This window comes from Eulemur rufifrons, chromosome 7 (genome assembly GCF_041146395.1).
Source record: "Eulemur rufifrons isolate Redbay chromosome 7, OSU_ERuf_1, whole genome shotgun sequence".
NCBI lineage: Eukaryota > Metazoa > Chordata > Mammalia > Primates > Lemuridae > Eulemur > Eulemur rufifrons.
This window is the reverse complement of record NC_090989.1, coordinates 264620251-264647315: the sequence shown is the minus strand read 5'-3', so window position 1 is coordinate 264647315 and position 27065 is coordinate 264620251. Positions and strand designations below refer to the sequence as shown.

Below are 27065 nucleotides of genomic sequence, written 5' to 3'. Positions count from 1 at the left end.
CTAAGGTTAATTTTCAAAGAGCAGAGACCACCAAGAGCCAGCCTGGGCTTTCAGGTGGAAACTAGATAGGTTAGTCTCATTTTCCTTTTCATTCAAGGTCTCCAGAAAGATTAGGCAAATTGCATTTGAAAGGATCCAGCGTATCTGGATTATCACAAAGTCCCTTCTGCTCCTGTGGATAAGACAGAAACATGTGCCTTAGTGTTAGGAAAATTGCTGGAACTTGGTGGTGGTGCTCATGCCCCTTAGCTGCCGATTTAGGGTTACCAGGGGCGGAGAGGTCCCTAATGGTGTGCCACAGGCCTCTGACTTCGGTTCCAACGGGCAACATTTTTATTAGTGAAATGAGGAAAAATAATGCAAGACTGCTTTTCAGATTTGAGGTGGCACTGACCTGAGAGGAAAAGGGAGGCTATGAAGTACCACAGTCATGAGCTATGAAGACCCCAACAGTAGAGAAGAGGATTTTCTACTTTCAAACTATTAAACCCTGGATTCAAATGAACTCTGACGCAGAAGCATGATATGTAAACACAAGGACAGAAGAGCTGCTGGGTCCGAAATGGGAGGGAGCACCAGGGCCCTGACGGTCAAATCCCATGACATCATCTGCCTCCCACCTTCCTGCCGTGAAACCCCCAACATTCATGAGAAATCTAACAGGAAGATATTTCATAGTCATACCAAATTACAAAGAGCAAGAAGGCGCAGAGCTCATTCTTATTTTTGTCTCTTGAGATTAAGAAATAAAAGAATTGTACAGTTTCTTCTCTGTGTGAGCAGGTGACACAGTTAAGTGCACAATTAGGAGGAACAGACTGCACAGTTCAACTGGAAGGACTCTGAAATGACGACTCTACTGGAGAAAGGGAATGAGGCCGGGCAGTGGCACATGTGAAATGACTTTGAGGCTTTACTTTAGAAGCTGAAAGGCCACGATGCCCACGAAGCCAGCCACGTGATCTGTGGCATCGTGCTCTATTTTGGGGGTGAACAGCCTACCCCAGAGTGCACAGGGCAGCTCTGAGCACTTCATTTCAAGAAGACTAGAGACAAGGTGAGGAGTGTTCAGAGCGGAGGGACAGGGATGTCAGAGGGTGTCTCAAAGCATCTCATCATCTCAGGATCAGTGGAAGAGACCAGGGCTGGGGGCATAAAGGGGATTCAGAGTGAGGGTCTGGGAAAGTTGGGAAATGACAGTCATTTTCTAATGCTTGAAGGGAAATCAAAACTTAGACTTGTCCTGAGTAGCTCTAGGGGGCAGGATAAGGACCAACAGGTGGAAGATGAAGGCAAACAAACAATAGCTCCATCAGAGGAAGAATTTACCAATAGTCAGAACCATCTAGAGACAGAGTGGGCTGTCTGGAGGGAGGTTAAGCTCTGATCACTCTGGTGTGTGACCATGATTTGAGAACTTCTTCGCAGGGCTGCTGTGGCAGGAAGTCAATGTTTGGATAAGGGATTGGAATAGATGCCCCCTAACTCTGAAAAGCAATGATTCTAATTAAATTTCTACTTATACAGAGTCCTAAACCTCCCAAATTAAAAAAAACTTCAGAATATTTATCATAACACTCAATAATGACAGGTGACATTTGTAAAAATGGCCCTGAGGTTATGCAAATTTCCAAAAAGACATTCCAAAGCAAGATAAATTGTATCTAGGAGAATTCTAGTGACAAGTGCCATTGGTTGGTACATTACAGTGACTCTATGTAATCATTGTTAACAATAATTGATAATGAATCTGAACACCCCATTCCAAAAACAGCCTGGACAAACGAGTTGACCACATCAAATGCGATTCCTTCCACAACTTTGCTTATATGTAGTCCCATAGTAATGGCATTTATGCAAATTAGTTCTTAACTAATAAACAAAAGTACATGTAAACCTACTTTGAAAAATATTCTGATCACATGATACTTAAAAATGCATTTGCTCTTTGGATCATTATGTTTTTGCAGTGTCTTCAAATGTGAAGGATGCTAGGTTGTGGTAGTATGTGCATTCCTACTTATACAGCATTATAGTCACATTAATATATTATTCTTGAAGTTGACACTCTCTGACTACCATGCTGCTCAACTTCTTTTTCTATTCCTTAAAATTAGTGCTCATACACTGCGTCTACCCTCTCCACGAGCTGATCCATTCACTGGGTCATATTCCACGTCCTTGGAGGTACAGGAACTTGTGGAGGGAACCTGGGAAGCTGTCTGCCCACAACTACCAGGAGCCATCAACACCCAAGTCTCTGATAACAAGCAGGAGGAGGGCATGTGACTTTTAAAAACTTGTTACCCAAGTTGATCTCAGAAGTGCACCTTGGAGCACTTGAAAGAGTCCAAAGCTTAGGTGACACCAGTGATTCTTTTGAAGCACAACTACCGGCTGCAGGTTCCAGTTTATCCACCCTGTCACTGTCCAGGAGTATGTAGAACTGGCCTGGGTCTGACCAGACATCATCTATGGTCCCGTCCAGCCCTAGAACTCTGCGAGTCTGTACATAAAAGTAACATGCTAAGATATTTTCAGAGATGGTCAGTAGTATGTAAACTAGCCAGTGGACATTACAACTATGTGAACACTTACTTGCCTTTTTATTTTACTTTTACATTAAAATAAGGAGGGATTATTTGCTTCATAAAATATTCAGGTTGGCCTATACAAAATATTTTCTCTGGCTTAAACATCCATGATTATTTTATTTTATAAAATGTGTCATCATGTGATTTATTTGAAACATAAACTTACCTAAAATATGCAAAGCAAACTCTGATGCCCATATTTGAATTAACCTGCATTGCCACTAACTGTGCAACCTTGGGCAATTCATGTTTTCATTTAACCCCCAGCCTCTGGCACATTTCTACATAGAGGAAAAGGGTTGGTGCAGAGATTTATTGTTCATATCCTTTTGATTTCTGAGGCACATCTGCATTAAGCAGACCAAGCATGGCTCTCTATATACTCTACACTCAGAAATGTATTATTTTATAAAATCCCCAATTGTGAGAAACATTAGCAAGAAACATATGTTCTTTAAATTGCTACTTTTTCCTCCAAATGCACCAAAGTAACTAAGAAATAACTCTAGAAATGAGAAGACTTGGGAATATATATTTATAATATAGAAACAGGTCAATTCGCAAAGGCTTCTGGAAACATACTCATATGTTTTAAAAATACTTCCCACCCAGCTTCCATCATGGCTTTTTTGATTTGTGTAACTCAAATGAGGAGAATAAATCAATGAGGAAAATAAAAATCCCTGGAGGCAGAACATACATTAACTTTGAGAATAAAGGCAGATATAAAGTCCACGAATGCAAAACAAAGACTCCCTCAAAGTTCAAGGTGAAACGCCCTATGATTTCCTCAAAACTCCCTCCCATTGGGTCCTCAATTACCCACCAGGGGTCAGAGCCTGCCTTGTGTGGCCACTGTCAAGGTTGCATCAGAGGCTGGGCTGAAGGAGAGGTCCTCTCGGTAAGGACAGCAGGGTACTCATCTCATTAGCAAAGCTCAGAGAAATGCCAGCCCCTTGGACAGTCCTGGTGTCAACACCAAAGAGCTCCCCAGGACTTACCAGCCGCTCTGCTGGTCCCGTCCTGCCCAGGTGGTGGTTCTGCTGTTGGTGAACAGAGGATTGGCAGGTCGGGTAGCTGGGAGGAAATGTAATTTACTGCATCTGGTAGCAGAGAACAGGGAATACAATTAGGCACAGTGTTGAGAGGCCCAATGGGTTGACTGCCGAGACAGCAGCTTGTCTGCCCTACATAATGGACCGCTGAGGCGGCCACTGAACAGGAGGATCAGAGTGAACAAAGACAAGCATTTGCCCGGTGACTGGTATTCAGCAGAGTAGCTGAGGTAGGAGGGATCCCGGCCAGAGAGCTCAAGCCCCAGAACTGCTCTGTGTATTAGAAAGTCATCGGAAAGCTCTAGATTCTAGGAGGACAATGTGTCCTGGCTGGGGGGAGGTGAGGGGAAGAATCAGACATGGGCCCCGTGAGAGCCATTATCAACTTGGTGGGATTGACTAAATATGGGATGTCAAACTAGAAATGTGCATTAAATAGTCCTGAAAAATAGATTCATTCCCTGAACTGGAAATAAAGCTTTAGGTGCCCGATTCTTAGGAGGTTCATTCCCTAAACTGGAAATGTAACTTTATGTGCCTGGTTCATTTAGCAGATCATTTTTACATGCATTAAATCAAATAAACAAGCAACTCTAGAATTTATCCCATGGTTTCACAACTTCAGGCTGGTATTTCAGGCTGAGATTCCAAATGACAACACCCAGGGAACTTGCCATTAGCTCAGCTGCAGGACATGCAAAAGAGGGAGACTATCCAGTCTGCTTGACAAGTCTACTTAGGGAGGTGACACCTTGAGGGCGTGAGCATTAGCAGGCACGTCAAGGTATCAGAGGCGAGGAGAAAACCACTGGGGTGAAGCAAGAAGAATCTGGGTATCCCCCAGAGAGAAGTGGGAAAGTGAAAGCAGGAAGATTCTAGAAAGCTGGGCTCCACGGGATATGATTCCTTCCACGTGTCATGACCATGTCACAGAATCCCAGAATGTCCATCACTCGTCAATGATTACATCTAACTGCTCACTTGGGTACACCTCCACTGAATATCCCACCGTTACCCCAAACTCAACAAGTCTAAGATGGATCTTGCTCATCCACTGATTCCTCTGTACTCTATCTTGGCTCATTGGCACCAAAATTCACCCCGGATCCTCGGCGGTGCCATCAACTCCTCCCCATGCTGGTACCTGATCAGTCCCAGAGCCTCTGCCTGCTCCAACATTTCTTATACCTGTCTTCTCCTCTGTATCCCCATCGGCACTGCCTCAGTTCTGGCAGGTTTCTTTTTCATTTCTTGCTGGGGAGGACTGTGAACAGATGCCGGACTAGGATTAGTTCAATTCTACACCAGCTAGACCCTCTGCTGACTCATATGTGAATCTGAACAATCCAGAATGTATTGATATCAGACCATTATGTTCTTAGGACAAAGGTGGAGTTTCTCTAAGAGAATGGATTTTTCCATATCAACCATCTGGGGAGAAGGAACAGGAAATGAGGATTAAGGCAGGCAAGCCTTAGGCTGGAGTGAGGCTATGGCAGTATCAGAGTAAACAAAGTTGCTTTCTCTCCGTGGGGCCTCACGCGTGCTGAAGCTTGGATCCCTGGGAGGGCAGAGGATGAAGGCCCTCTCACCACGAGGAAGGAAGTTGAGCCTTTGAGATGATAGTGGGCTGGGAGAATGGCCGTGAAGCAGCCTTCAGGGACCCCCCACCCCCAGAGATAGGTCTGGATTTGAGCCAGTGGCTCCGAGTATAGCTACATTTCTGAAGCTGTACATTATTCTCTACATTGAACTGCGCTTCCATTATTCCTGAACTTAGGTCACAGACTTTTCTCCATGTCCGCTGTGGGGAGTTGTGTCTGTTCCCAAAACCAGTACCAGGCAGGACCAGAAAGAGCAGCAGCTGGAGGTCAGCTGGTCCTGAGGGCGTATGGGCAGACTGGTGACAGTGGCCCATGGGATGAATGAAGCAGCAATCTGCGACTAGAGGGACAGTTTGGGAGAGAAGACCAGAGTAGATTTGCAGAATGTCTGAGTTTCACTGAAGACTTCCAGAAATGTGTGACATGGGATCTCAGTAAATCTGACTTTCTGCATTCAAAACAAGATGGAGGCTCAGCCCATTAAGACCAAGTGAGATCTCGCGGACTGGTCACATGTGCGCCCGGTAAATTTTATGCGATATGTAGAGTTTCTAGGGCATCTTTGCATACTGAAAGTTTTAGCAGTAGAAACAAAAGCCACTCACAGACAGGCGATTCTGCATCTGAAAGAGCATCTAATTCCTAGGACTTATGTCTCAGCCTCCTCTAGGAGACAGCTTCCTGCCAGGTAGGGATGGGTGATGGTGTTACCTTTGCCCAGTGTTCACTGGCTACCAGCTTGAAGACTGCAGCTCTTGGAGGGCTGGGGCTAGATGGCTTCTGTTAAGAGATAAGGGAGTGGAGGATGGACACGAGGAGGAGAAGAGCCCCCTCAACATATCACTAAGTCCTAAACCCTACGGTCAGGCAGCCAGGACGTGTCTGATAGACCAGCACAGGAGTAACAAGCAGGGCCTCCAAACCTTCAATGGGAAACATTTCTTCAGATGGCCTCAATCAGTAAACTGCCCTCTTCCCACCAAAGTCAGAGTGGTCTACCTCTATCTCCCCACTGCCAGAGAAGCCCAGAGTGGTCACTTACAGAGTAGAAACTGAAGATGAGTGCTGCTGCCTACCTCCAGCGCTGCTGAAATATTAATATTCACAGAAGCTATGAAGAACATAAGTGGCTAAAGCCAAAGAAACAAAATTGATTAAAACTCTCCTTAAAACGTGACTTCTAGGTAACTGAAGATTGAGATATCCCAATAATTGGCATGAAAGTTTTGATGTGGGAAAAGCTCTAGGCCAGCACAGGCTGGTATGAGATGCAGCTCAAGAAGATCAGTGCCGTACAGCAAGGACTGGGACAGGCCTAGGACAGTTTCCTTTGCCTGCTGTGGCCAAGGGTTTCACACCAGCTTTCTCCTCAGTGGGTGAAGAATACAGTTAGCACTAGGCACCTACTATACGCAATTTATAGTTGCATGTGACACTGTGCCTAGCTAAGACAGTAGAAACAACCCACCCAGTTGAGAGTCCTGTTCTATAACAACAGTGTGTGTTGGCAGAAGAGGAGAGAGGGGTATTGGAATGAATACGGCCAGGAGATTCTACTCAAGATCAGAACAAATTGCTCTTGATTGTCCAGGCTACCATGTAATCAAAAGCCATTGGTGACCCAGCAGTACAGTAAGTACCTCTGTGTCCTCTGACATACACAGAGGGACATGCATATGGTGCCTGAAACGGGGACACACACACACACACACACACACCCCAGCAGGTATCTCTTGGTACCTCATAAATTGGGGGTGCTTTTGCTGATAATCTGCAGTGTCTACAGTTGCATAATCCTAATTGGACCCAGATTTTGTAATCAGCCTATCTCAGAAAAATTGAGTGTGTTTCTTAAGACATCATTGTTCTGGAATAATGTTTTGTTAGGTCTTAGTAACAATAGTTGGTTGATTCTAAGAGGGTCTTGGCAACTCGGGGTCTTTGAAATCAAAGAATGAGAAAATAAAGAGACATCCCAAAGTCCCTCAACTGGGATGTGCTTGAGTTTTACCCTCGGCCCACAATATGACCTGCGCTTTGATCACATTGTGGGAAACCCATGCTCCCTCCCTCAAACTTCTTTCTTTGCTAATAGATGTGGTGTGATGGAGGGGTCACCCCAGGGTTGGTCATAACCACAGAGGGAAAGAATCATACATAATTCAGGGTGACAGGTAAGACCACAGAAACTCTTCCCGGGGCTGCTTCTTAGGATCCCTAAGACTTTTGCATCCTCCTAAGCCTGAGCTCCCCATCCTGGCAAAAAGGTGATAGAGGACAGAGTTCAAGGGTGACTTTCTCTGCAGGGTCTGTTCAGTGATGATCAAGTTCCTCTTTCTTTCTCTCTTTTTTTTTGAGACAGGGTCTTGCTCCGTCACCCCTGCTAGAGCACCATGGTGTCATCATAGCTCACAGCAACCTCAAACTCCTGACCTTAAGGGATCTTCTTGCCTCAGCCTCCTGAGTAGCTGAGACTACAGGCATGTGCCACCACACCTAGCTAATTTTCCAATTTTTGTAGAGATGGGGTCTCACTCTTGCTCAGGCTGGTCTCGAACTTCTGGCCTCAAGCGATCCTCCTGCCTCAGCCTTCCAGAGTGCTAGGATTACAGGTGTGAGCCACTGCACCCAGCCCATGATCAGGTTTCTTACCACCTCTATGAACTGCTTAGGCAAATGGGTGAAAATAGTGGAGAGTAATGCAGGAGTAAATGAGAGGAGAAGTTCAGGGTGAAAATGAAAGAGACAGTGGTGAGAATTTATGACATGGCTTCATCTTTGCATGTAAAGAAGTCACAGACTATATACATCCCCACTCCCCACGCAACCTTTTCAGGGACATAACATGCAGGCTTCTTCCCTTCCCTAATTATCAGAGAGAAGTCTAGAGAAGTCCTTGATTTGAGAGGGGAACAGAAAAAAGAAGTGAGAGCATAAAAGGGCAACGTGCACGCATCAGGTTTTTGGGTGTCTGTAGGTTGATATCCCAAACCCCATCCCTGCCCTGACTTACTGCATTATTGCTGGTCACGTGAAATGTCTCAGGTCTTCCCGAGCACCAGGGAGACCTGCTATCCTCTCCATGCTGCACCCCCAATTCCCCCAGGCCACCTCCTCAGTCCATGCCCCACCTCCAAAGCACAGAACAAGTGTCCTGATTTGGTCACACCCTAGAGAATTCCTAGTACTGTTGTTGGTCCTCTCCTCCTGGAGTCACTGCTGGCTTGGTCCTGACTTTTCTCTGCCTCCTTTGCACTCAGAACATGCAGTTTAATTTAGTACCTTCTCAAAGTTCACCCAGGGAGCCCAAATCCAGATCTCCTGCCTTTCCCTTGCTGGGAAAAGAAAAAATCACAATATCTTTTTTGCCAAACTCAGAACTATCCTTAGTGAAAATATCTTTGGCTAATCCAGAAAAGCACATCATACATCTCTGCATTTTTAAACTCCCCCCGCCCCCCTTATTTCTCCAAATGACACTGAGAAAACACCTGATGCCAACTCATTCTGGCTCCTAATCATCTTCCTAGTCTAGAGGCTGATCTTGTAAGAACCACGCGAGCAGATGGTAGCAGGCCCTTCCAACAAGTCCCTGCATTGTAAAGCAGGTAGAGCTGAGGAACATGCAAGCAGGCTTCATGGGTTTGCAGCTGAGGTCAGGGAGCAAGATCAAGGGTGAGAAGTTCACCTTCCAAGTTCACCCCCCACAATCCAGGCTAGGAGAAGAGAGGACAAGGGCAAGGTAGGGAAGGAGAGAAGGAGAAAGGCCTGATCCTGCCAGGATGGGGACAGGAAGCCAGGGCCCTGCTCCCCTCTTCATGTGCTCTCAGCCAACTACCCCACACAGGAAGGGAAGTTCTGTCCAGCCCTTGTTTCCCTGGAAAGCTGGAGAAACTACAGTTTTCTGATTCAAAAAAAGGAAAAAAGAAAAAAAAAAAAAGGAAAAAACAGAGGTCTTAGAAAGATTTCCTAAACACCAAATGGTGACCTTCTGGCATGGGTTGTGACCTGGGGACCTAACCACCAAGACAAAAGGGTTCTTTCCCACAAGGGATCTGGCCCTGTGTTCGAATTCTTTTTTGCTGAGCACTTTTTAAGAGAGGTTCAAACAATGACCTTTGGGGACCTAATGGGAAGGAGAAGAGCCAGGCTAATTTTGTAAGTGAGTCAAGAAACAGGTCTTGAAAAAGAGAGGCAGGGAAGACTTGGAACGTGGACCGCCTCGGTGCCCCGCACGCAGCACTACTTCTTCTGATGCTCTCACACATCAACACATCACGTCTCCCGGGGAGCCCGTGTTAGTGAAACCCCCTAAGCTGACCAGGATAAAACATTGCTCTACAGTCAGGGCAGAGAGCACTTACCTCCATCCGTATTGGAGAAGCCCTGTGGAAACAAAAGCAGGGCAGAGCGTTACTGCACGTGTGGGGAGATAGCTGCAGCCACTCACCCAGCCTCTCCCCCAGGCCCAGGCCCAGAATCTGACGGTGCCGGCCAAACCCAAAGCTCTCTTTTCTTCTGGGCCACTTGTTTGGGATCCCAAAATCTAAAGGAAGGGTTTACCGTTCTCCCAGTAGAGATTTATTTTAATGACCTAGCGAATAGCCTCAGTTGTGTTGGAGAAGTGACATCAGAAAGTCTCATCTTAAAATCAATTTCATTAGGTTGCTTTTCTGTCACTGACAGGTAGTGAGGGAACAGGAGTCCCCAAATGGGGGGAGGGCTCTGAGATGTCCAGAACCTACTGGCTCTATGGACCCTCTACTCTTCGCTACACGACACCATCTGCTTTTACGCACAGTAAAATTTCTTGTAATTACACTCTCGGTATTTGTAATTCATAACCATTTCATATGGTATCGCCTCTGGCCTTTTTATAAAGCAAAGACTCAGACGGCAAAGTATAATTAAAGCCACAGAGAATGTGTTTAATCTGCTTAATAGAAATTGGTTTTAGAATTTGGGGTCCAATAGGAGAAGACTTTTCGGGCAGCAGGCATATAAGGGCTTTGGGCAGCAGGCAGGCGGGGGCAATCTAATGACGCTTCTCTAGGCGTCCCGGCAGGCCAGGTGGTCCCACACCTGAAGACAGGCCATGTGCAGCTTCAGGACAGCACCTGGTCCTCACACACCTGCCCCTTATCGCACAGAGCCCGTGGCTCAGCCTCCTCCTCATCAATACCTGCCGGCCTGCTCTCCGGCTGGCACCGTTCTGCTAGGGCTTACTTCCCCACGGATATAATTTAGAGAAATCACATTTGTTTTCTTCACCTTCTGAAAGTCCTTGAAGGATTTTTCTGTCTCCTTTAGTTTCTCTAGGATGATTTGCTCTTTGGCAGATATCTGGGACTCTTCGCTTTCTAGCATTTGTATTTCCTGCTCCAGCCTGGAAAACACACAAACAGAGGACAAGTTACTTTATTGTCCTGCTACCCCTGGGCAAGAGAGCAGCTCTTTCCTGCTGGGCGATTTGTACCTTCCTGGCAGCCTCCGTTTTACATGACGCCGAGGAGCCAGGCCAAGCCTTTACATCCCAGAGACTCCTGCGTTTCCAGCTCTGCCACGGGGCAGACATTGGTCAGCGGAACGCGACCCAGAGCTACCGCTGGGGGTTCACAGCCACCACTTTGCAATATGTGGTGACATCTCCCCTCCGACCCTATTCATGTGCACATTTCTTATTTGGAGGTAGATTATTTTTACATAGCACGTGACATAGTATCTGAGGGAAAATAGCTCCATATTCTCCCAGAATAACGGCTCATCCCTCAGGTTGGCCAAAAGGTAAAGGGCCATCCTTGCTCAAAGGAAATATTAATATGTTGCCAAGAAAAGGCAGGTGGCCAGTACCCTTGGGAGCCTGCTGTCCCCTCCCTCACTGGCCTGGCTTCTTTCTACTGCCTACAAGAGGGGAAATGAAGGAGACAGATGCAACTGCTCCTATTGTTCTGGAATGTTCCTCAGTTTTCACAGCCATCCTATGTATTTTCTGAAGGGAATATTTCAGCACTGCCAGGAGACTCTGGGAATAGTCCAGAACAGCAGCTATGGGTAAGATTTGGGGGAAGTCTCCTTCAGTGAGCTGATGGTTATAACCATTAGCTTTTATTGAGCACTTATTCTGTCTGTGCCAGGAACTGAGCTAAGAAGTCACATGGATTATTTTATTCAAACTTCCCAATGACCCTGTGAGTAGGGAATCCCCATTTTACAGATGCCATCATCAAGGTTAGGTGACTAGTTTACTGTTGCTGAGCCTTGAAGCAGGGATGCATGCCAGGAAGTCTAACTCTCGACCCTGCCTCTAACCATTGTGCCAAACGCTCACTGCATGGGCTGTACAGTATTTCCCACATTCCCCGCCTTGCTAAACATTGCATACGTTGGCATACTAGGACGGCGCTGTCATGCAGCAATGTCTTGGAGAAATGGGTGTTTCCCTGGTAAAAGACTCCAGACTGCTGTGCCTCTTGAATTATTTGGTCTAAATTTGTTCATTCATTGAATCACTTATTCATTCATTTTTGCTTTTTGTCTCTTTCCCCTCTGTCATGCTGAAAGCTTTGCTGCTGAGTCTGTTCCTGCCTACATACTAATCCCCTCTCTTGCTCTGCTCCCTTTCCATCTTTTAATCTGCTTTTGGGAACTGGTTAACCAAGTCTGTGAGAGTCTTAGACCTAAGGAGTTCAGAGTGAGATCTTCTGAGAAGAAAGGAACACCAAGACATAGGCATGGATTTATTTCAGGATGTATTGTGCCCCTAGGAGGCCTTTTCTCCTCCCTTCCTAGGTGTTAGGAAAATGACCTCTGCAGGGGTGAGACTTTGCTGCAATTACTGTGGGCTACAAGGACAAGCCCTATATCCAAATGTACCACCTCCAAATGAACACAGCTTCACATATATTTACCATTTCACTCAGGATAAAAGTGGAAGTCTTACAACTTCTAAAGCCCTATACTATCTGACCTTCACTCTTACCAACATGCCTATTTCACTTTATGCTTTAGTCCACAGACAGCTACTCCTATTTGCCCACACATACCCTGTGTTTTTCCCTCATCCAGGAGACTTATCTCAAACCCTTAACCATTCTTGAAGTCTCAGCTCAGATGCCACATGCCATGAGGCTTTCACAGACTTCACTACCAGGAAATATCACCCTCTGCTGAACATTTCTTAGCACATGATTTTGGTCTATCAGAGGTCATACCAAGTCCACTATATGTTAGAGCCACGGTTCTCAACTGAGGTGATTTTGCCTCCCTCCTCCCCTGCAAGGTTTATTTGACAAAGTCTAGAGATACTTTGCTTGTCCATAACTCAAGGGGGGGTGAGACTAGTATTACTGGCATCTAGTGGGCAGAGGCCAGGGTTGCTGCTGAACATCCTGCAATGCACAGGACAGCTCCCACAAAAAAGAATTATCTGGCCCCAAATAGTAACGTAAATTATTAATTTCCTCTACTAAATTGCAAATTCCTCAAGGGGAGGGCACAGATGCTCAATATACCTATGTTGAATAAACTTAAAAAAAACTGAACCAAGTTGCACAAAAGTGTGGCTCAGCCATGATAAGACCTTCAGAATTTTGGAGACCAGGGTAAATTCTTCAGCAAACTTTGACCTGAGAGGCTGTGTGTGGGCTGAGATGCAAACAGGAATCTAGAGGAGAGGGGCCAAGCAATGTAGAGATATGAACGTAGAGATATAAAACTTATTTGCTGTTCCAAATGTTCAGTAAAATCTTCTACACACATCTGTGTAAGTTATTCTGGGGTGACCCAAATAGAGAGATATGAGTGTGAAATAGGAGCGACATGCATATACTGAACTAATCCAATGGGTGGAGGAGCTCTGGACTAGAGGTTTCCTATGTAGACTGGATAATAATACCAGCCAGGGGGGTTCCGAGCAGATTTTATTTAAATTTCAAAGGACAGAGTACTTCAGCAGATATTTAGGATCTGTGGTAGATTTTATCGTTTTATAAAACATTTCCTCCCTTCTTCCTTTACCACCGTGGGGAGGGTATAGACCTCCCTGACCCAATGATGTGGATCTTGACCACATGATCTGCTTTGGTCTCACTTTGATAGGATACACCTCCCTGTCCCTTGATGTTAGCCTCAACCACGTGACCCGCTTTGGTCAATGAGATGTCAGAAGATAAGACACAAACAGAGGCTTGGAAAGTGCGTGCCCAGTTGAGCTTGTCCTCTTGTACCTTTGCCAGCGCCAAGAGAAGAGCTTCTCTGGGCAACTGTGGCCCCTTCAGTCAGAAAGAACTGACTTGCCCTGTCGGAGCTGTGCCTGCAATTACAACCACTCAGCTGAGCCCAGCCAACATCAGCAAACACCCAGACTACTCACAAAAGTGTGAGCAAGAACAAATGACTTTTGGTTTAAGCCACTGAGTTTGAGGGAGTGTGTTATATACCATTATCATAGTGATAATTAACTAATACAAGTCAAATATACATATAAATATGTGCATTATACATATATGTACATATATCCTAATCATATATGTATACCCATTAATTATATATTCTAATTATATAATATATATTTATATATCCCAATAATACCAGAAGCTAAAAGATTAGAAGAACATAAGCCACCCTTTCCTCCATTCCTCTGATCCTCAGAGAAATCTGGAGGGAACTAAGGCAATCCTTCATAAGGACCAAGACTGAGAAAACAGAAATATCACTGGTAGTTGTCTCTGGGTAATGGAACTATAGGAGATTTTAATTTTGTTTTTATAATTTTCAATATTTTCCCAGTTAAAAATTAATTTTTTACTTATCTAACCAGAATAAAGACAACAAATTGCCTTTTCTAAATACCTCCTGAGGCCTAGTGCTGAGAAGGCTGTAAGATTATAGCCATCACATAAGAGAGAGGCCAGGGCCTCAGATTCTCACGTGTCCAGTGAAATGGACACACTGGAACACCTATTTAAATTCAAAACCAACATTTGCTGAGCTTGTTTGGTTGGACTCAGAGCTAGGCACTACAGAAGATTCTACAAAAAACAAGATCCAGTTAAAAATGGCTGACTAAAAAAAAAAAAAAATGGCTGCCTCTAAGGAACTCCCTTCTTCCGGTGTGGCAGCCCAAAGTGGCTAAGAATTCTCTGTGACCCGATGCCCACTGGCTGGCCTGTCTCCATAGCCTGCCCAGGCCCTATGGGTTTCAGGGCTCTCAGCTATATAGTTCAAGTGCTAAAGATTTGGGTCATGATACTGTGTAACTGAGAAGGAACAGAGAGAGAGAGAGGAGAGAGAGAAGCAACGAAACTAAACCTTTGCGATAACAGCTGAGTTTCACCCCAAAGGGAATGAATGAAGGAAATGGACAGTTTATGTAAGTCTAAGCAAGTCAGATCCAAGTAGCAGATTTTTCTACAAATGCACATGTGGCCTTGGGCCAGGTTCTGAGGGTGCTGGGCAGCCCAGGCCGCTGTCTTTCTCAGGTAAACCCAAGTCCTGGAACTCAGGAGCTTCCTGAGAAACAGTGTCACAGGGTTAACAACAGTCATCCCAGCCGGGCTAGAAATACCACTGTTTTGTAGTTTCATGACTGAAATCTAATGCAGCCTCCTCTGGAGGAGCCAAAGAGATATTGCTGTGCTAAAAATAAAGAATGGGCAGGAAGTGTAATTTATACACAAGGTTAATCGAGGCTCTGTAGGCTGTGACAGGTGAACGAACACAACCGCCTCTGACCCGGCTTGCTCAGTTCCTTCTGAGCAAAAAGCAAACTGCAATAAGCCGTAAGGAAAGGTGACACACTGCAGCCGTGTGGGTTTAATTTACTGGTGATGAGGTTGCAACCACGGCCAAATCATCTTACAAAATCCACCTAACCCCAACAGACCATCCTCACAGTTAAATACAAGGGACCTCTGGCTCTACGAAGTGCATCGATCATTCTCTCATTTCAGAATTTATTTATACATTCATCCATTGAACTTTATGCAAACTTATTCCCTGTACCAGGCACTGTGCTGAGCACAGGGGATGCAGAAATAAATAAAACACAGTGCCTGCTCCTAAGAGTTCTTGGTTGAGTAATGAGGACAGCCAAGAGAACACATAAATTACAATAAAATCCAAAACGAATGATAATAAAGGAAAGAATGATGACTGTTGTAGAATAGTCAGTGCTCCTGGGAGTTTGTGGCAGGGACTCTAAATTGTCTTTCCAATATGTATTCTCTCCCTCTTCCATACTAACAGAATCCTTAATTTGTTAGGGATGGCAATGTGCCCAGGTGAAAAAGTACATAATCCGGCTTCCTTTGAAGATAAAGTTGGCCAAAGGATAGCTCTGGCAAATGAAGTGTAAGTAAAAGTTGGGAAGGACTTCCAGAAAGCTCCTTAAAAGGGAGAGGAGGGTTGACTTAAGTGGGATCTGCCTGGTGCCCTCTCCCCTCTTCCTGCCTCATACCAGGCCTGGTGCTTGAGAGATGTATTGGTTTCCAATTGCTGCTGTAACAACTTTACCATCTTACATTTATGCAGGTCTGACATGGGGGTCACCAGGCTAAAATCAAGGGGCTGGCAAAGTTGTGTTCCCTTCTGGGTGTCCTAGGGGACAATCCGTTTCCTCGCCTTTTCCAGCTCCTTGAAGCCACCTGCATTTCTTGCCTCATGATCGCTTCCTCCATCATCAAAGCCAGCAACGTTGCATCTCTCTGGCCATTCTTCTGCAGTCACCTCTCCTTGTGACTTCTGCCTCTCTCTTTCTCTTTTAAGGATCCTGTGATTATACTGAGCCCACCCAGATAATGCAGGATAATAATCTGCCTCGTTTAAAGTCAGCTGTTTGGGAACCTTAATACCAGCTATAACCTTAATTCCCCTTTGCCACATAACCTAACATGTTCACAGGCTCCGAAGCTTAGGATGTGGACATCTTTGGGGGTCCACTATTCTGCCCTCCATAAAGGATATGATGTCAGAGGCAGATCAGTCATTTTGTTTCCATGGGGGCAAGAGTATGCTAAGGATGGCTGAGTTAGCAGAAAGAGAGAAACTCCCTGGGTCCCAGGTGGCATGATGGAGCAACCACACCACCTCTGGAATATCTAGCTCCAGATTGCTTGTCATGGGTTTAAGCTACCATTGTGACCACAGTGGAAAGCAATTTCCAACTGATATAACCTGGTGAGAAAAACCTGACTGAGCAGGTGATACATTAGCTGGGCCTTGAAGGATGAATTTGCCAGGTGGAAAAGAGAAGAAAACGGGCCAGGAAGGGGAGGTAGCATGGGCCAAGACCCAGAATATCAAATGTCCCTGCTGTCACCCAGAGCATGTGGCCTTGCATGGCCTCTTTGGTCATAGCCTGCTCTGCCCTCCAGCTGCACAGCTCAGCACCATGCCTCAGGCCTTCGAAATTCCTGTTCCCCTTCCCAGTGGCTCAGTCCCTTCTTTCCTTCTGCTCTGCCTTGCCTGGCCCTCAAATACCTGCCCTCAAGGCCCAAACAAAGAGAGGGGTGGACAGGGACACTGTGCCACTGATTCTCTAGTTCCTGCTTCCCAGATCCTCTGCCACCCCTCTGCCCTTCTTACTTATAGGGCCCAACAAATTCTCCCTCTGCCTGGGTGTCTGTCAGTTGAATCCAGAAAACTATAGATTAATACAACTTTGTTTCCAATAGTTTTACTGCCTGGGGAGGGTGTTGCCTATTAACTCAGGTGCACCTCATTTTTCTTTCTCCATCAATGATAATAATAATTCTCATGCTAACAATTCTAATATTGTTTTTGTTATATATGTAGTTATGTATGTAATATATGTAATAATGATTAGGATTATTAAGTGCTCACTGTGTGCTAGACACTATTCTAAGTGTTTTACAAGCATTATGATATTTAATATTCACAATATCCTACAAAGTAAGAAAATCTCTAACTCCCATTATACAGATGGAGGAACTGATACACAGAAAGGGCATTGACTTACCCAGGGTCACAGAGATGATGTGGGGCCTGTATCAGGACCCTGGTGGCCTGGCTGGAGAATGAGTACCCTTTGCCACTATCTGGACTACCTCTCAAGATCACTCCCTTTTCACCCTTCATCCCCTCAAGAATGTGCAGTGCAACTCGCAGAACCACAGAAGGTCAGACTGGGAGTGGAAGCCATGGAACCTAATTGCCCTTCAGAAGCAGGTGCCTGTCTGGCCAACCTGTACCCCAACCAACAGTTACCTCCCCTCTGCTTGTGACCCTCCCTGCACAGGGAGCTTGCCACGGCTCAGGGCAACCCATTCCCTCTTTGGACAGTGCTGACCATCAGAATGCTCATTTACAGATTTAGGCAAAGTTTCTTTTCCTGCAGCTTTCACTAATTGTCTGAGTTCTATTCCTTGGAAGTGCGGAGATCCAGTTTAGTAAACACCATGATTGGCAAGAGCTCCACTCTGGGGAATGGGAAGGCCCAGGGCAAATGGAACTTACTGTCCATGGTGGAGCACGGGTATGAGCTGGGGCCCGGTAGCGGGGTGGGGAGGGGTGGGAAGAGAAGAAAAGGAAAGGAGTGGAATGACCAAGGGGAAGGGGGATTTCTGGGCTCCCTCATGGAGTGAACTCAGCACCCACTAAAAGCTGAGCAAAAGGAACAGTGAAGAAATGTTCCCAACATCCTCAGGGGCCTAAGTAAATTCCTGAACAAGCTCTAAGCAAGACCAGCATCTTCCCAACAGTGGACTGAGCCTCTGTCACTTCTCTCACTTACACACTACCCTGAGCCAAACTCACTGCCACTCAGCTGACATGAATTTGAATCTCAGAAAGTACTCCCAGAATAAGAGACAATGCCGACAGACTGGCCGAAGGTGTTTAATTCAGACCTGTTCTCATCTCCTGAGCTGCAGTTTCACAGTTGAGCAGTCAAGTGGGGTGCCTGTCTCCAACCTGCCAAAACAAGAACCTCAGGAAAAACGAGGTTCTGCTGAGAGGAGAGGAAAGCTACCCACATCTTTATGTATTCAGCACAAGTAAAAATGTAAAGGAGACTGCCAGTTGTCCAATTTCCATCCTCACCTTCTTTCATAGCAATTTATTTATAATTCCTACAGCTGAGCTGTGCGTATGGCCACACAGAAGAAAGTCCACGTTGCCCAGCATCCTTGGTAGCTACACGTAGCATGCTCTGGCCAAAGGGGTGTAAGTAAAGTGTTGTAGGGCAGGTTCTAGAATCTTCTTTAGCCCTTTCTTCTTCAGCTTTTCCTTTATCCTTTGTCCAAAAGGCATCCGTGTGCAGATAGAGCTCTAACTTCCATCTTGGACACGAAGGACAAGGACCAATCCTTAGGGATAGGAGAGGGATAAGCTAGAAGAAGCCTGGCTCCCTGAGGAATTCACAGGGCACAGCCGCCAGACAGCTCTTGACTATAAACCTGTGGATTTTTACTGGAGGGAGAAATAAACATCTTGTATAAGCCACTGTTACTGTGGATCCCTGTTACTTACATCCACAATCTCATCTTAATTCATACAAGATACTACATATCGTTGAATTTTGGATGAATGAATGCTTTTAGAAATATGCTGAAGATTTGGATCTAATCACAGCTTGGAGCCTTATCAATGACTCAGCAGAAGGGAAAAAGTAAGCAATTCATTACTGCCAATCAACCCTCATAAACAAGGCACTGGCCAAGTCCCTGCTGCACCCAGAGAATCAACAGGGAAGTTTCCTACCCCTTGCACAATTATATTTATCCACATCTTACCATCTCTTTGGTATGCTATTTTGTGCCAGCCTGACTCCCAGGGCCTTTACCAGATGAATTACATCAGGACGACCCAACATGGGCTTATCTATACCTTTTAAACACTTTTCCAGCCTTGCAGTGCAGTGAGCTAATCACCCCTATACATAAGACTTAATAACATGGAGCTCACCCATGACCTTGAAGTTCAGTTATATGGTGGCGGCAGACACCAGATTGTATGTGGTTCGGAAGTGAGCATGGTGACAGAGGCTAAGGTGTGGGCAGCTGTGAATTTTTCCTGCCCAGCGTACCTCCCCCTTTTCCTTTTGGGAACCACATCTAGCTCCTTCACTGGGAAAAAAATCTCTCTGGGGTTCCTTGTGGATTTGGTGAAACTATTGATCAGAGAGCCTAGGTTCCCAGCGAAGGAATGGAAATATCACTAAGCTAAGCCAAGTGGACTCTTGCTCTGTGTCTCGAGAGAAGTTGACCCAAGAATGGAAAATAATTGAGGGTGGATCATTCCCACAGCAGGGCTCCGAAGAGACTGCCCCCTAGTTCCTGCTGCCTAGATTCCCAGCTCTGCCTGAGCCCTGATTGTCTGACCCCTCCTTCCATTCTAAGAATATTTAGCCCTATCTATCTATCTATTATCTATCTATCTATCTATCATGTCTGTCTATCTATCTATCTATCATCTCTCTATCTTAATACCTCTTTCTATGTACTAGGCAGAGCATTGGGAAGAGTATTGTTTGTTTTCACACAAATAGATGCTACAACATTCATTTTCCACATTTCAGGAAAACAGGGCATTTGTTTCTATGGCACTCCCCAAATATTTTTCATTTGTGACTCAATTTGTAATGAAACAACTTCCTTTTATTTGGATGAGTCTATCTGGAGTCAGATCGGCAGATCATTTGGTATTTTGCTATGAAAAAAAGGTTAATGGCCCTTAAATAAACAGAGGATTTCCACTTCTCCTTATGAAAGAACAGGACCTTCCTTGACTGTAAAGTGTAAGTGGAAACTCAAGCCCATTTCATTTTTTTTTTCCCACGTCATCTCTGAGATAGAAATATGGCAGAGAAGAGCATGGTCTCTTTAAGAATTCCTAAGGTCCAGCTCACATCCTTTCCCGTGTTGAAGAGCTCCTCCTGGCTCCCTGTCACTGCCTTCCCGAACCCATTCAAACTTCTTAGGCTGGAAGGTCACAGCCACCATGCTCTACTCTAACCCCTTCCCAGCCTCACATCTTCCTCTGTGTTCCAGCCAAAACTGATTACCCGCTGCTGTGTGAAAAATTCCCAGAATGACTCCTCACTCTCAATGCCATCTCCTGAAAACAGACATCACAATAAAAGCCCCAACTGAATTCTTTCTTTTTAGTCATGCTTTCCTGAAGTCCCCAACCTGGTATGTTCACTCCTTCTGAATCCTCATAGCACTTATACACCCTGCCTTGTATTAGGGTGTTAAAAATGTACTTATCCTCCCCAACCCTATCTCCACCACCCTTCTCCCACGTGTAGGCTTCCTGAGAGATAGAACTATTGTATGTACTTTTTGTTACTGTACTTCATATTCTTCTCTGTACATCCGGATGCTCGGTATATATTTGTTGAGTGAATGAAAAGCAAAGCGGGATTTAAGGGATTTAAGGATTTAAGGTATTCTTTAGTGAGACCAACTTGGAGATGGTAAAATGAAACATACATTTTAAAATCTTGGCTTGGTTTCCCTACTTTCCCCCCAAATACATGAATTTAGATATTCAGTGAGAAAACAAGAACATCAATATTGGACTGATTTACATCTTGATCTAAGTACACAGCCGAGACACGGTAGCACTTTTTGTTACTGATTGTGGTGCAATCAGATTTGATCCCAAATAAATATACACGAAAATTTTTCTCTCCAAAAGTTTTCTTCAGCCCAGAGACCAGCCTCTCTCCCTCCTTTTCTCGTGTGTTCGTTCCATCTGGAATCACATGACTCACGCCAGCAGAATCTGTGCAAGTGATTCCTGCTGCAGGAAATCATTTCCAAGCTTGAAACGAGCATTGATATCTTGGGTGTGACTCTTATGTGAGTCTGTTTCATCAGAAATAAAGAGTTCTGATTACAGGAAAGTGAGATGATCTCCTTTCAAAGCAGTATTTTTCTCAATAGCTAAAAACCCGTCTTTCCGAGAAACATCTCTTTTCCTGGGGAGAGGAAACGTCCCATCCAGGCCCTTCTGGCTTCCAGCCTGTGCCCCTGACTCTCCTGGTGACGGCCAACACCCCCACCTGTGCACACGAGCTTGGGCAGTCCCCTCTGCGAGGTCACACCATCACTTATACCCTCTCCCCCGTGTCTTCACCTCTTTCCAAGATGCCTCCTTTCTGTTAGTCCCTAAACAAGAATCATTCCTGTGCATCCTAAAAATAAGTGAACTTCTCTTGACCCTGCATCCTGTCTCAATGCTGGTGAATCTCTCTTCCAGATTTCTCTAAGGGCAGTCGCCTCTTACTGCCTCCACATCCTTACGTCCCACCCCCTCATCAGCCTCACTCCACTCTGCCTTTGCCTTCACCACTCTGCTGTGTCTGCTCCTGGTCCAGTCTGTGACATCCTAACTGCCAAGTCTAACAGGTCCTCTGCAGTGCCGACCTATTTGGCTTCTCCCTTCTTTAAAACACTGTTGGCCACTCCTCCTCTTCCCCTTTGGGGGCCATGACACCATATTCTCCACTTGGGCTCCTCGTCTTCCTACTCTTTCATTAAATAATTATTTGGTTCATTGTTCTTGCTCAACACTCGATCCCTGGCTAATCACGCCCGGCCTCATGCTTTAATTCCTACGTAACATGCTGAAATCTACCCAACCTATATCTTAAGCATCTCTCCTGAACTCCAGCCTCTATGTACAACTGCACGTTGAGTGTCTCCAGCTGGATGGTCCACAGGCACCTCAAACCCAACATAGGCAAGACCAGATTCATCTTTCTCCATAGAGCTGTGCCTCCCCTGGCATTCTCTAGTTCAGTTGCTAGAATCACCATCAATCCATTCTATTTAGGATGGAAATCTCGATATTAACTTGACCTCTGACTTGCCCCTCTCTTACAATCACTGCACACTTACATCACACCAGCCACTAAGTCATTTAAGTGGCTTATTAGCCACTCAGCCAATATGCCCCACAAATCTCTTTCATACTCCTCCTTTTCAGCCTCAGTGTAGGCTCTCTCTTTCTTTGTAAGTGCTTATAATAACCTTCTAAATGCTCTCTCTGCTTATACACAGCCTCATCATCATCACCCTCAAATCCAGAAAGTGCCTGGACACCCAACAATGGCTCCCCTGCTGCAAACCCCTCACAGGCTCTCTGCTAAAGCTCCTTCATGTGACACCCTTTCAGCCTCTCATTTACCTCCAGGAATGATAATTTCCTTGTTTGCCCTAGTGCCTTTGCTCATACCACCCCCTCTACCTGGATTGCCCTCATTCCTTCCCTTCCCCTTCCCAAGGGTAATTTCTACTCCTTTTTAAAGAATCTTCTCAGGTGCCATCTCTTTCTGGAAGTCTACCCTGGTACCTTGCCCATGAAAGTGCCCTTCCCCTCTGTGCCGTATCTCATGGACATAATTTCTATCACCAACTTCCTCCCACTGTATTTACAAACCTCTTGAGGGTAATTACCATGATTTTAAAGTCTTTCTTTGCATATGGCTTCTAGCATCTAGCTAGCTTGCATCTAGCAAGCAACCTGCCTCAACGAAAGGTCTCAGTAAATGTTGGTTGAGTAAATGAATGTTTCAGTGAATGCATAAATTGTTTCTCAACTGGAAGTAGCCCCCAAAACAGACCCTTTGGCTCAATTCTTTCAGTCAAAAATGATTTTTAAAAGAGCAAATTCAAATTAACATCAACCCTGGACCTAGTAAAAACAACTGATTAAAAAGACACTTGTCCTATTTTCTTTCTCTGTGACAGGATAATGCAGAAGGTAACTGCTGTGTTTTCTAAGCTTTGGATTCTTTTCCCCAAATACCACAAATACATAATTCATCTGACCCCGTGCATGCGTGTGTGTGTGTGTGTGTGTGTGTGTGTATACTATTCTTATACACTCTGGGGTATTTCTATTTACTCTCACCTAAATCAAACCATGGGGAGAAGATACACAGATATGCAGGAACTGAGCCAGAATGAGGGACAGTCGGAGCATTTATTAATTCTTCATTTCGCCCTGTGATTCTCTCTAAGTTCACCCCTCCATGCAGGAAGCATCTGGGCTTTCACACCAGATTGTGAAAATTGTTTATGCGGCACATTCCTCTCTTCCAAATCCCTGTTTACTCATTGTTTGTGCCTAAATCCAGCACTCTGCGAGAGTGTTCCTGCTGAGTTAGACTTTCCCACTGGCCCCTGTGTACACGTGTGTGGACGCATCCATATGGCCTCAGCCACGGCTTTCCTAAGGGCCCACACTGGGGATGATCAACACATTTTGCCTGCTGTCCATAATGGAGTTTACTCTGGAGAGACTGGTGGTGCTTTCTAGATACTTGACTTAGTGTCTTAATGAGTCATTCATTGAAAAAAAAAAATGGTTAATGTCCAGCAATAGTAGTGGTAAAAATAGCTCACGCTTATTGAGCACTTACCATGCCAGACAATGCCAAACAATGTGCTAAATGGTTTGTAAGCATTATTCAATTCTCTGCACTTTGCAAAATAACTGCTACTATAATCCACAATTGACAGATGAAGAACTTGAGGTAGGGAGAGGGTAAGTCACTTATGACCTTCCACCAGGGAGTGGTAGAGGCAGGACTCAAACCCAGGTCTGCCTGTGCTAGAGCCGAGGATGTTAACTGCTACCCTGTGCCGGCTCCTATTCCAGAGGTTTTCAGCCAGGGGTGGGGAACCAGTGGCCTTCTGATTTAAAGATCGTTCTTTTTTAAGCACAAAAGGAGGCAAGAAAAGCTTCATCTTTCTCTGCTGGCACCCCTTTGAATAAAAGGATTTGTTCTGTAAAATCTGGATTCAGTCAAAAGGCTGCACTTAAAGGACCTAGAAGGCCACAAGTGTTGTCAACATCTTGATCAAACAGAGCTGCTCTGGTTGAGGAGAGAGCTGACTGGGAGCTTCTCTCGCTCCATCTCTCACCTCAGCTTGCCTTTCCATGGGACAGAACAGGGTTTGGAAACCACTGCTCTGTGAAAGTGGAAACAGCATCTTATGTATTGCCATGGCCTCCACAGTGCCTAGAAGAGTGTCTGTACACAGCCAGTGCTCAATCAATGTCGACTGCAGGATTATAGTTCTAAAAACAAGGATTCCCTCTTGTGGTCACCTTCAACATGGGCTTCCATGCACTGCCCAATAGGATACCAAAGGACAAACAGCACTCTGGCCTTTGAGCCATCGAGGGGAGAATGGTGGCCCTCTGGAAGGCCCAGAGGACAGCTTCATTGTGCCTGAAACAGAGTCTCAGAAGGAGGTCGCCATGGGGTATTATGGCCGGACCCAGGAGGCTTGGCAAATCCAAACTGATCTTCCTAAAGGGAACTTTGTCTTAGGTTTTGTTTTTTTTCAAATCACATTTTCCATGCTTGACATTACCAGGTGACAGTTCCCCCTCAGTGGAGAAATTTACCATCCTGCTGGGATAATTCCAAAGTTATTCTAAGAGTTCCTGCTCTGAACAGATCAAGCCAATCAGGAAGCTCCCCAACATGGCTGGCCCAGAGGATTGTTTCCCGCTGGGACACTTCCTGCTATTGTTCTCTGTCATGTCCTCCGAGGGGCGGCCACGGAGCCCTGCCCCTTCCTCTCAGGAGCTGAGGGCTGCAGCACGGCTGTGGGTCAAGGAATACTAGGCTCAGAGATCAGGCACCTGGCAGGGAGAAAACGGCCTGAAATGAACATAGGGCTGATTCCTGGCCCGGGGGTGCCGGCGCAAAAGCCACAGAGCTTAAATCACCCAGAAGCATGGGTCTCTCTGGCCTTGGAAGAGAAGTTTGAAATGTTCTGGGTCATTCACTTATGTTTATCGAGCATTACCAAGGAAATGTTGAGCTACATACAGTGATAGTTGCCTGGTCTCTACTTTTGAGAAACTCACTGTGGGATGAGAGAGGAGGGTATGTAAAGCATCACAATGCAGTCCTCAATACAGCTCAAATTGGAAGTCCAAAATACCGCTGGACTTGCAGAGAAGAGGATTTGGCCAACCCTGCTTAGGGTGGAGGCAGGGCAGGAGGGCAGGAGCCTGAAACATGTCAGCAGGATCTTCAAGGGTGAGAACAATTATCAGGGCAGACAGGTGTTTAGAAGGCATTTCAAGCCAAGATGATAACATGGACAATGGAGCTTTGATGCAGAACAGGACAGGGAGGGTCAAAGAGAGGGAGTGAGGATCTCTGCGGGACGGACTGAGTGCACTCATCATGGGAAGAGGGTGAGGCGGAAGGTCAGGACCAAGATGTGATGGCTCTTGAAGGCCACACCAGTCTGATCCTGGAGGCAACAGAAAACCGTTTAAGTTTCTTTTTTCTCTATGTGTTTGTCTTAAGAGAGCGAAAGGATCAGCTATGCTCCAGAGAGACCACGCCAGTAGCTGTGCAAAGAACAGATGTGGATGTGTGGGAGAGGTGCGGAGTGAAAGCATAAGGACCAAGTGGGACTTGTTCAGGGAAGAGACGGTGAAGCCGGGCATGCCATGGACTATTGTGGGAAGCAACGAGGTTCTATTTTTGATTTTTATGCCATAATGACATTGAGGACTTCCTAAGTCAACCTTTTTGCATTACTGTGGCTCCACAGGATGGGCTGAAAAAAATCAGCAACATCAAATTGTGAAACGATGACCAAAAGTAGAATGCGGTTGCCCAGTGGCTAGAGATTGCATGAGGTTAGCGAGACCCCAGGGATTTTCCTTCTTCCCCTTCCCGCTCACCTCTCGGCCACATCCCTGAGACGGCCCAGCTGTCCCAGGCACCACAGGGAGGTGCCTCTTCTTGAGGAGAGGGAGGAAATAGAACTGAAGCTGACCATTTCTTCTCCCCTTTGATCATCTATGGGACAGTCTTGGCCACGGCATGAATTTGAGCCTCGAGACCCTAATTTAAAATGTTCCATGGATTGAAATCGTTTCCAGTCCAAAGAAAACCAGCCCCTCAATCTACTGAGCTACACCACTGCCCTCCCCTGGCTACAGCAGGACAGGACTTGGAGTAGTGGACTAAAGGATTATCACTGAGTGTGAGAAAATGCTGAGGCTTCTCTCCCATACAGCCAAGAAACTGAGTTAGTTCAGTGTTGGCACCTGCGAGGGTTCCAGGTATGTCGCAGCCCTGCGCTGTTGGTTTCCCATTGGCACGTTCATACGTATCTCCCTGTTATTTTCCTGCCTTACAGATGTTATACAATAGAGACATTTTGTCTTGAAAATACCAGCAAGAAGACCCTATGGGGCCTTTTCCACTGGCGCAGATGGTTTGGGGGCAGAAGCCCCCACGTCCTAGCCCTGGCTCATGCGCACCCCACTGTGGTCTGGAGACTGGACAGGGACAGGGACTAATGGCCCTGATGGCTAAGCCCACCTGGCCTGAGCACTGGGAACGCTGAGCTTAGGGCAGCTGAGCGGGCAGGCCACTGTTCCACCACATTTATTATGGGGTTTTGAGACAAGAACTTTCGGAACTAAAAATAAAGTTAAAAATGTTCTCTGCTGAACTTTATCCCTATAGACTTATCAGCCCTGATTCTGTTTTACAACAGCTGTCACGTTGAGAATGATACAGATTTCTCAGTTTTTAAGTCCAAAATGCTCCATTAAGTGTAGAAGTTTCCTTACACCGGAAGCCTGCCAGTAGGAACCTCAAGAGACAAAGTGATTCACGTAGGGATCAAAGCCTGAGTGACAAAGCGTTACTTAAGCCAGATTAAGAAGCTTTTTTACCACATGGAAGGGGCTTGCATCAGGTCCAAAGAAAAACAATGCCACTTAAAATTTATCCAAAGACTCGTGCGTTTAACTGAAGCCCTCTGTCAAAAAGATGATCTGACAGGCCACTTGAA

At 45.7% G+C, this 27065-nt stretch overlaps 1 protein-coding gene across 6 annotated transcripts in view; it reads right to left on the bottom strand.

The window, feature by feature from the left end:
• Nucleotides 1–27065, bottom strand: part of PALM2AKAP2 (PALM2 and AKAP2 fusion) — a 313634-nt gene that overhangs the window by 186049 nt on the left and 100520 nt on the right. For 4 of the 6 annotated variants that reach the window (XM_069476663.1, XM_069476664.1, XM_069476660.1 and 1 more), the window contains exons 4-6: nucleotides 10525–10639; nucleotides 9618–9639; nucleotides 3596–3697 (exon numbers count right to left, since the gene is read on the bottom strand). In XM_069476663.1, coding sequence (XP_069332764.1) covers nucleotides 3596–3697; nucleotides 9618–9639; nucleotides 10525–10639 — 239 coding nt within the window. The remainder of the gene's footprint in view (nucleotides 1–3595; nucleotides 3698–9617; nucleotides 9640–10524; nucleotides 10640–27065) is intronic. The other 2 variants (XM_069476661.1, XM_069476665.1) reach the window with 1 other exon arrangement.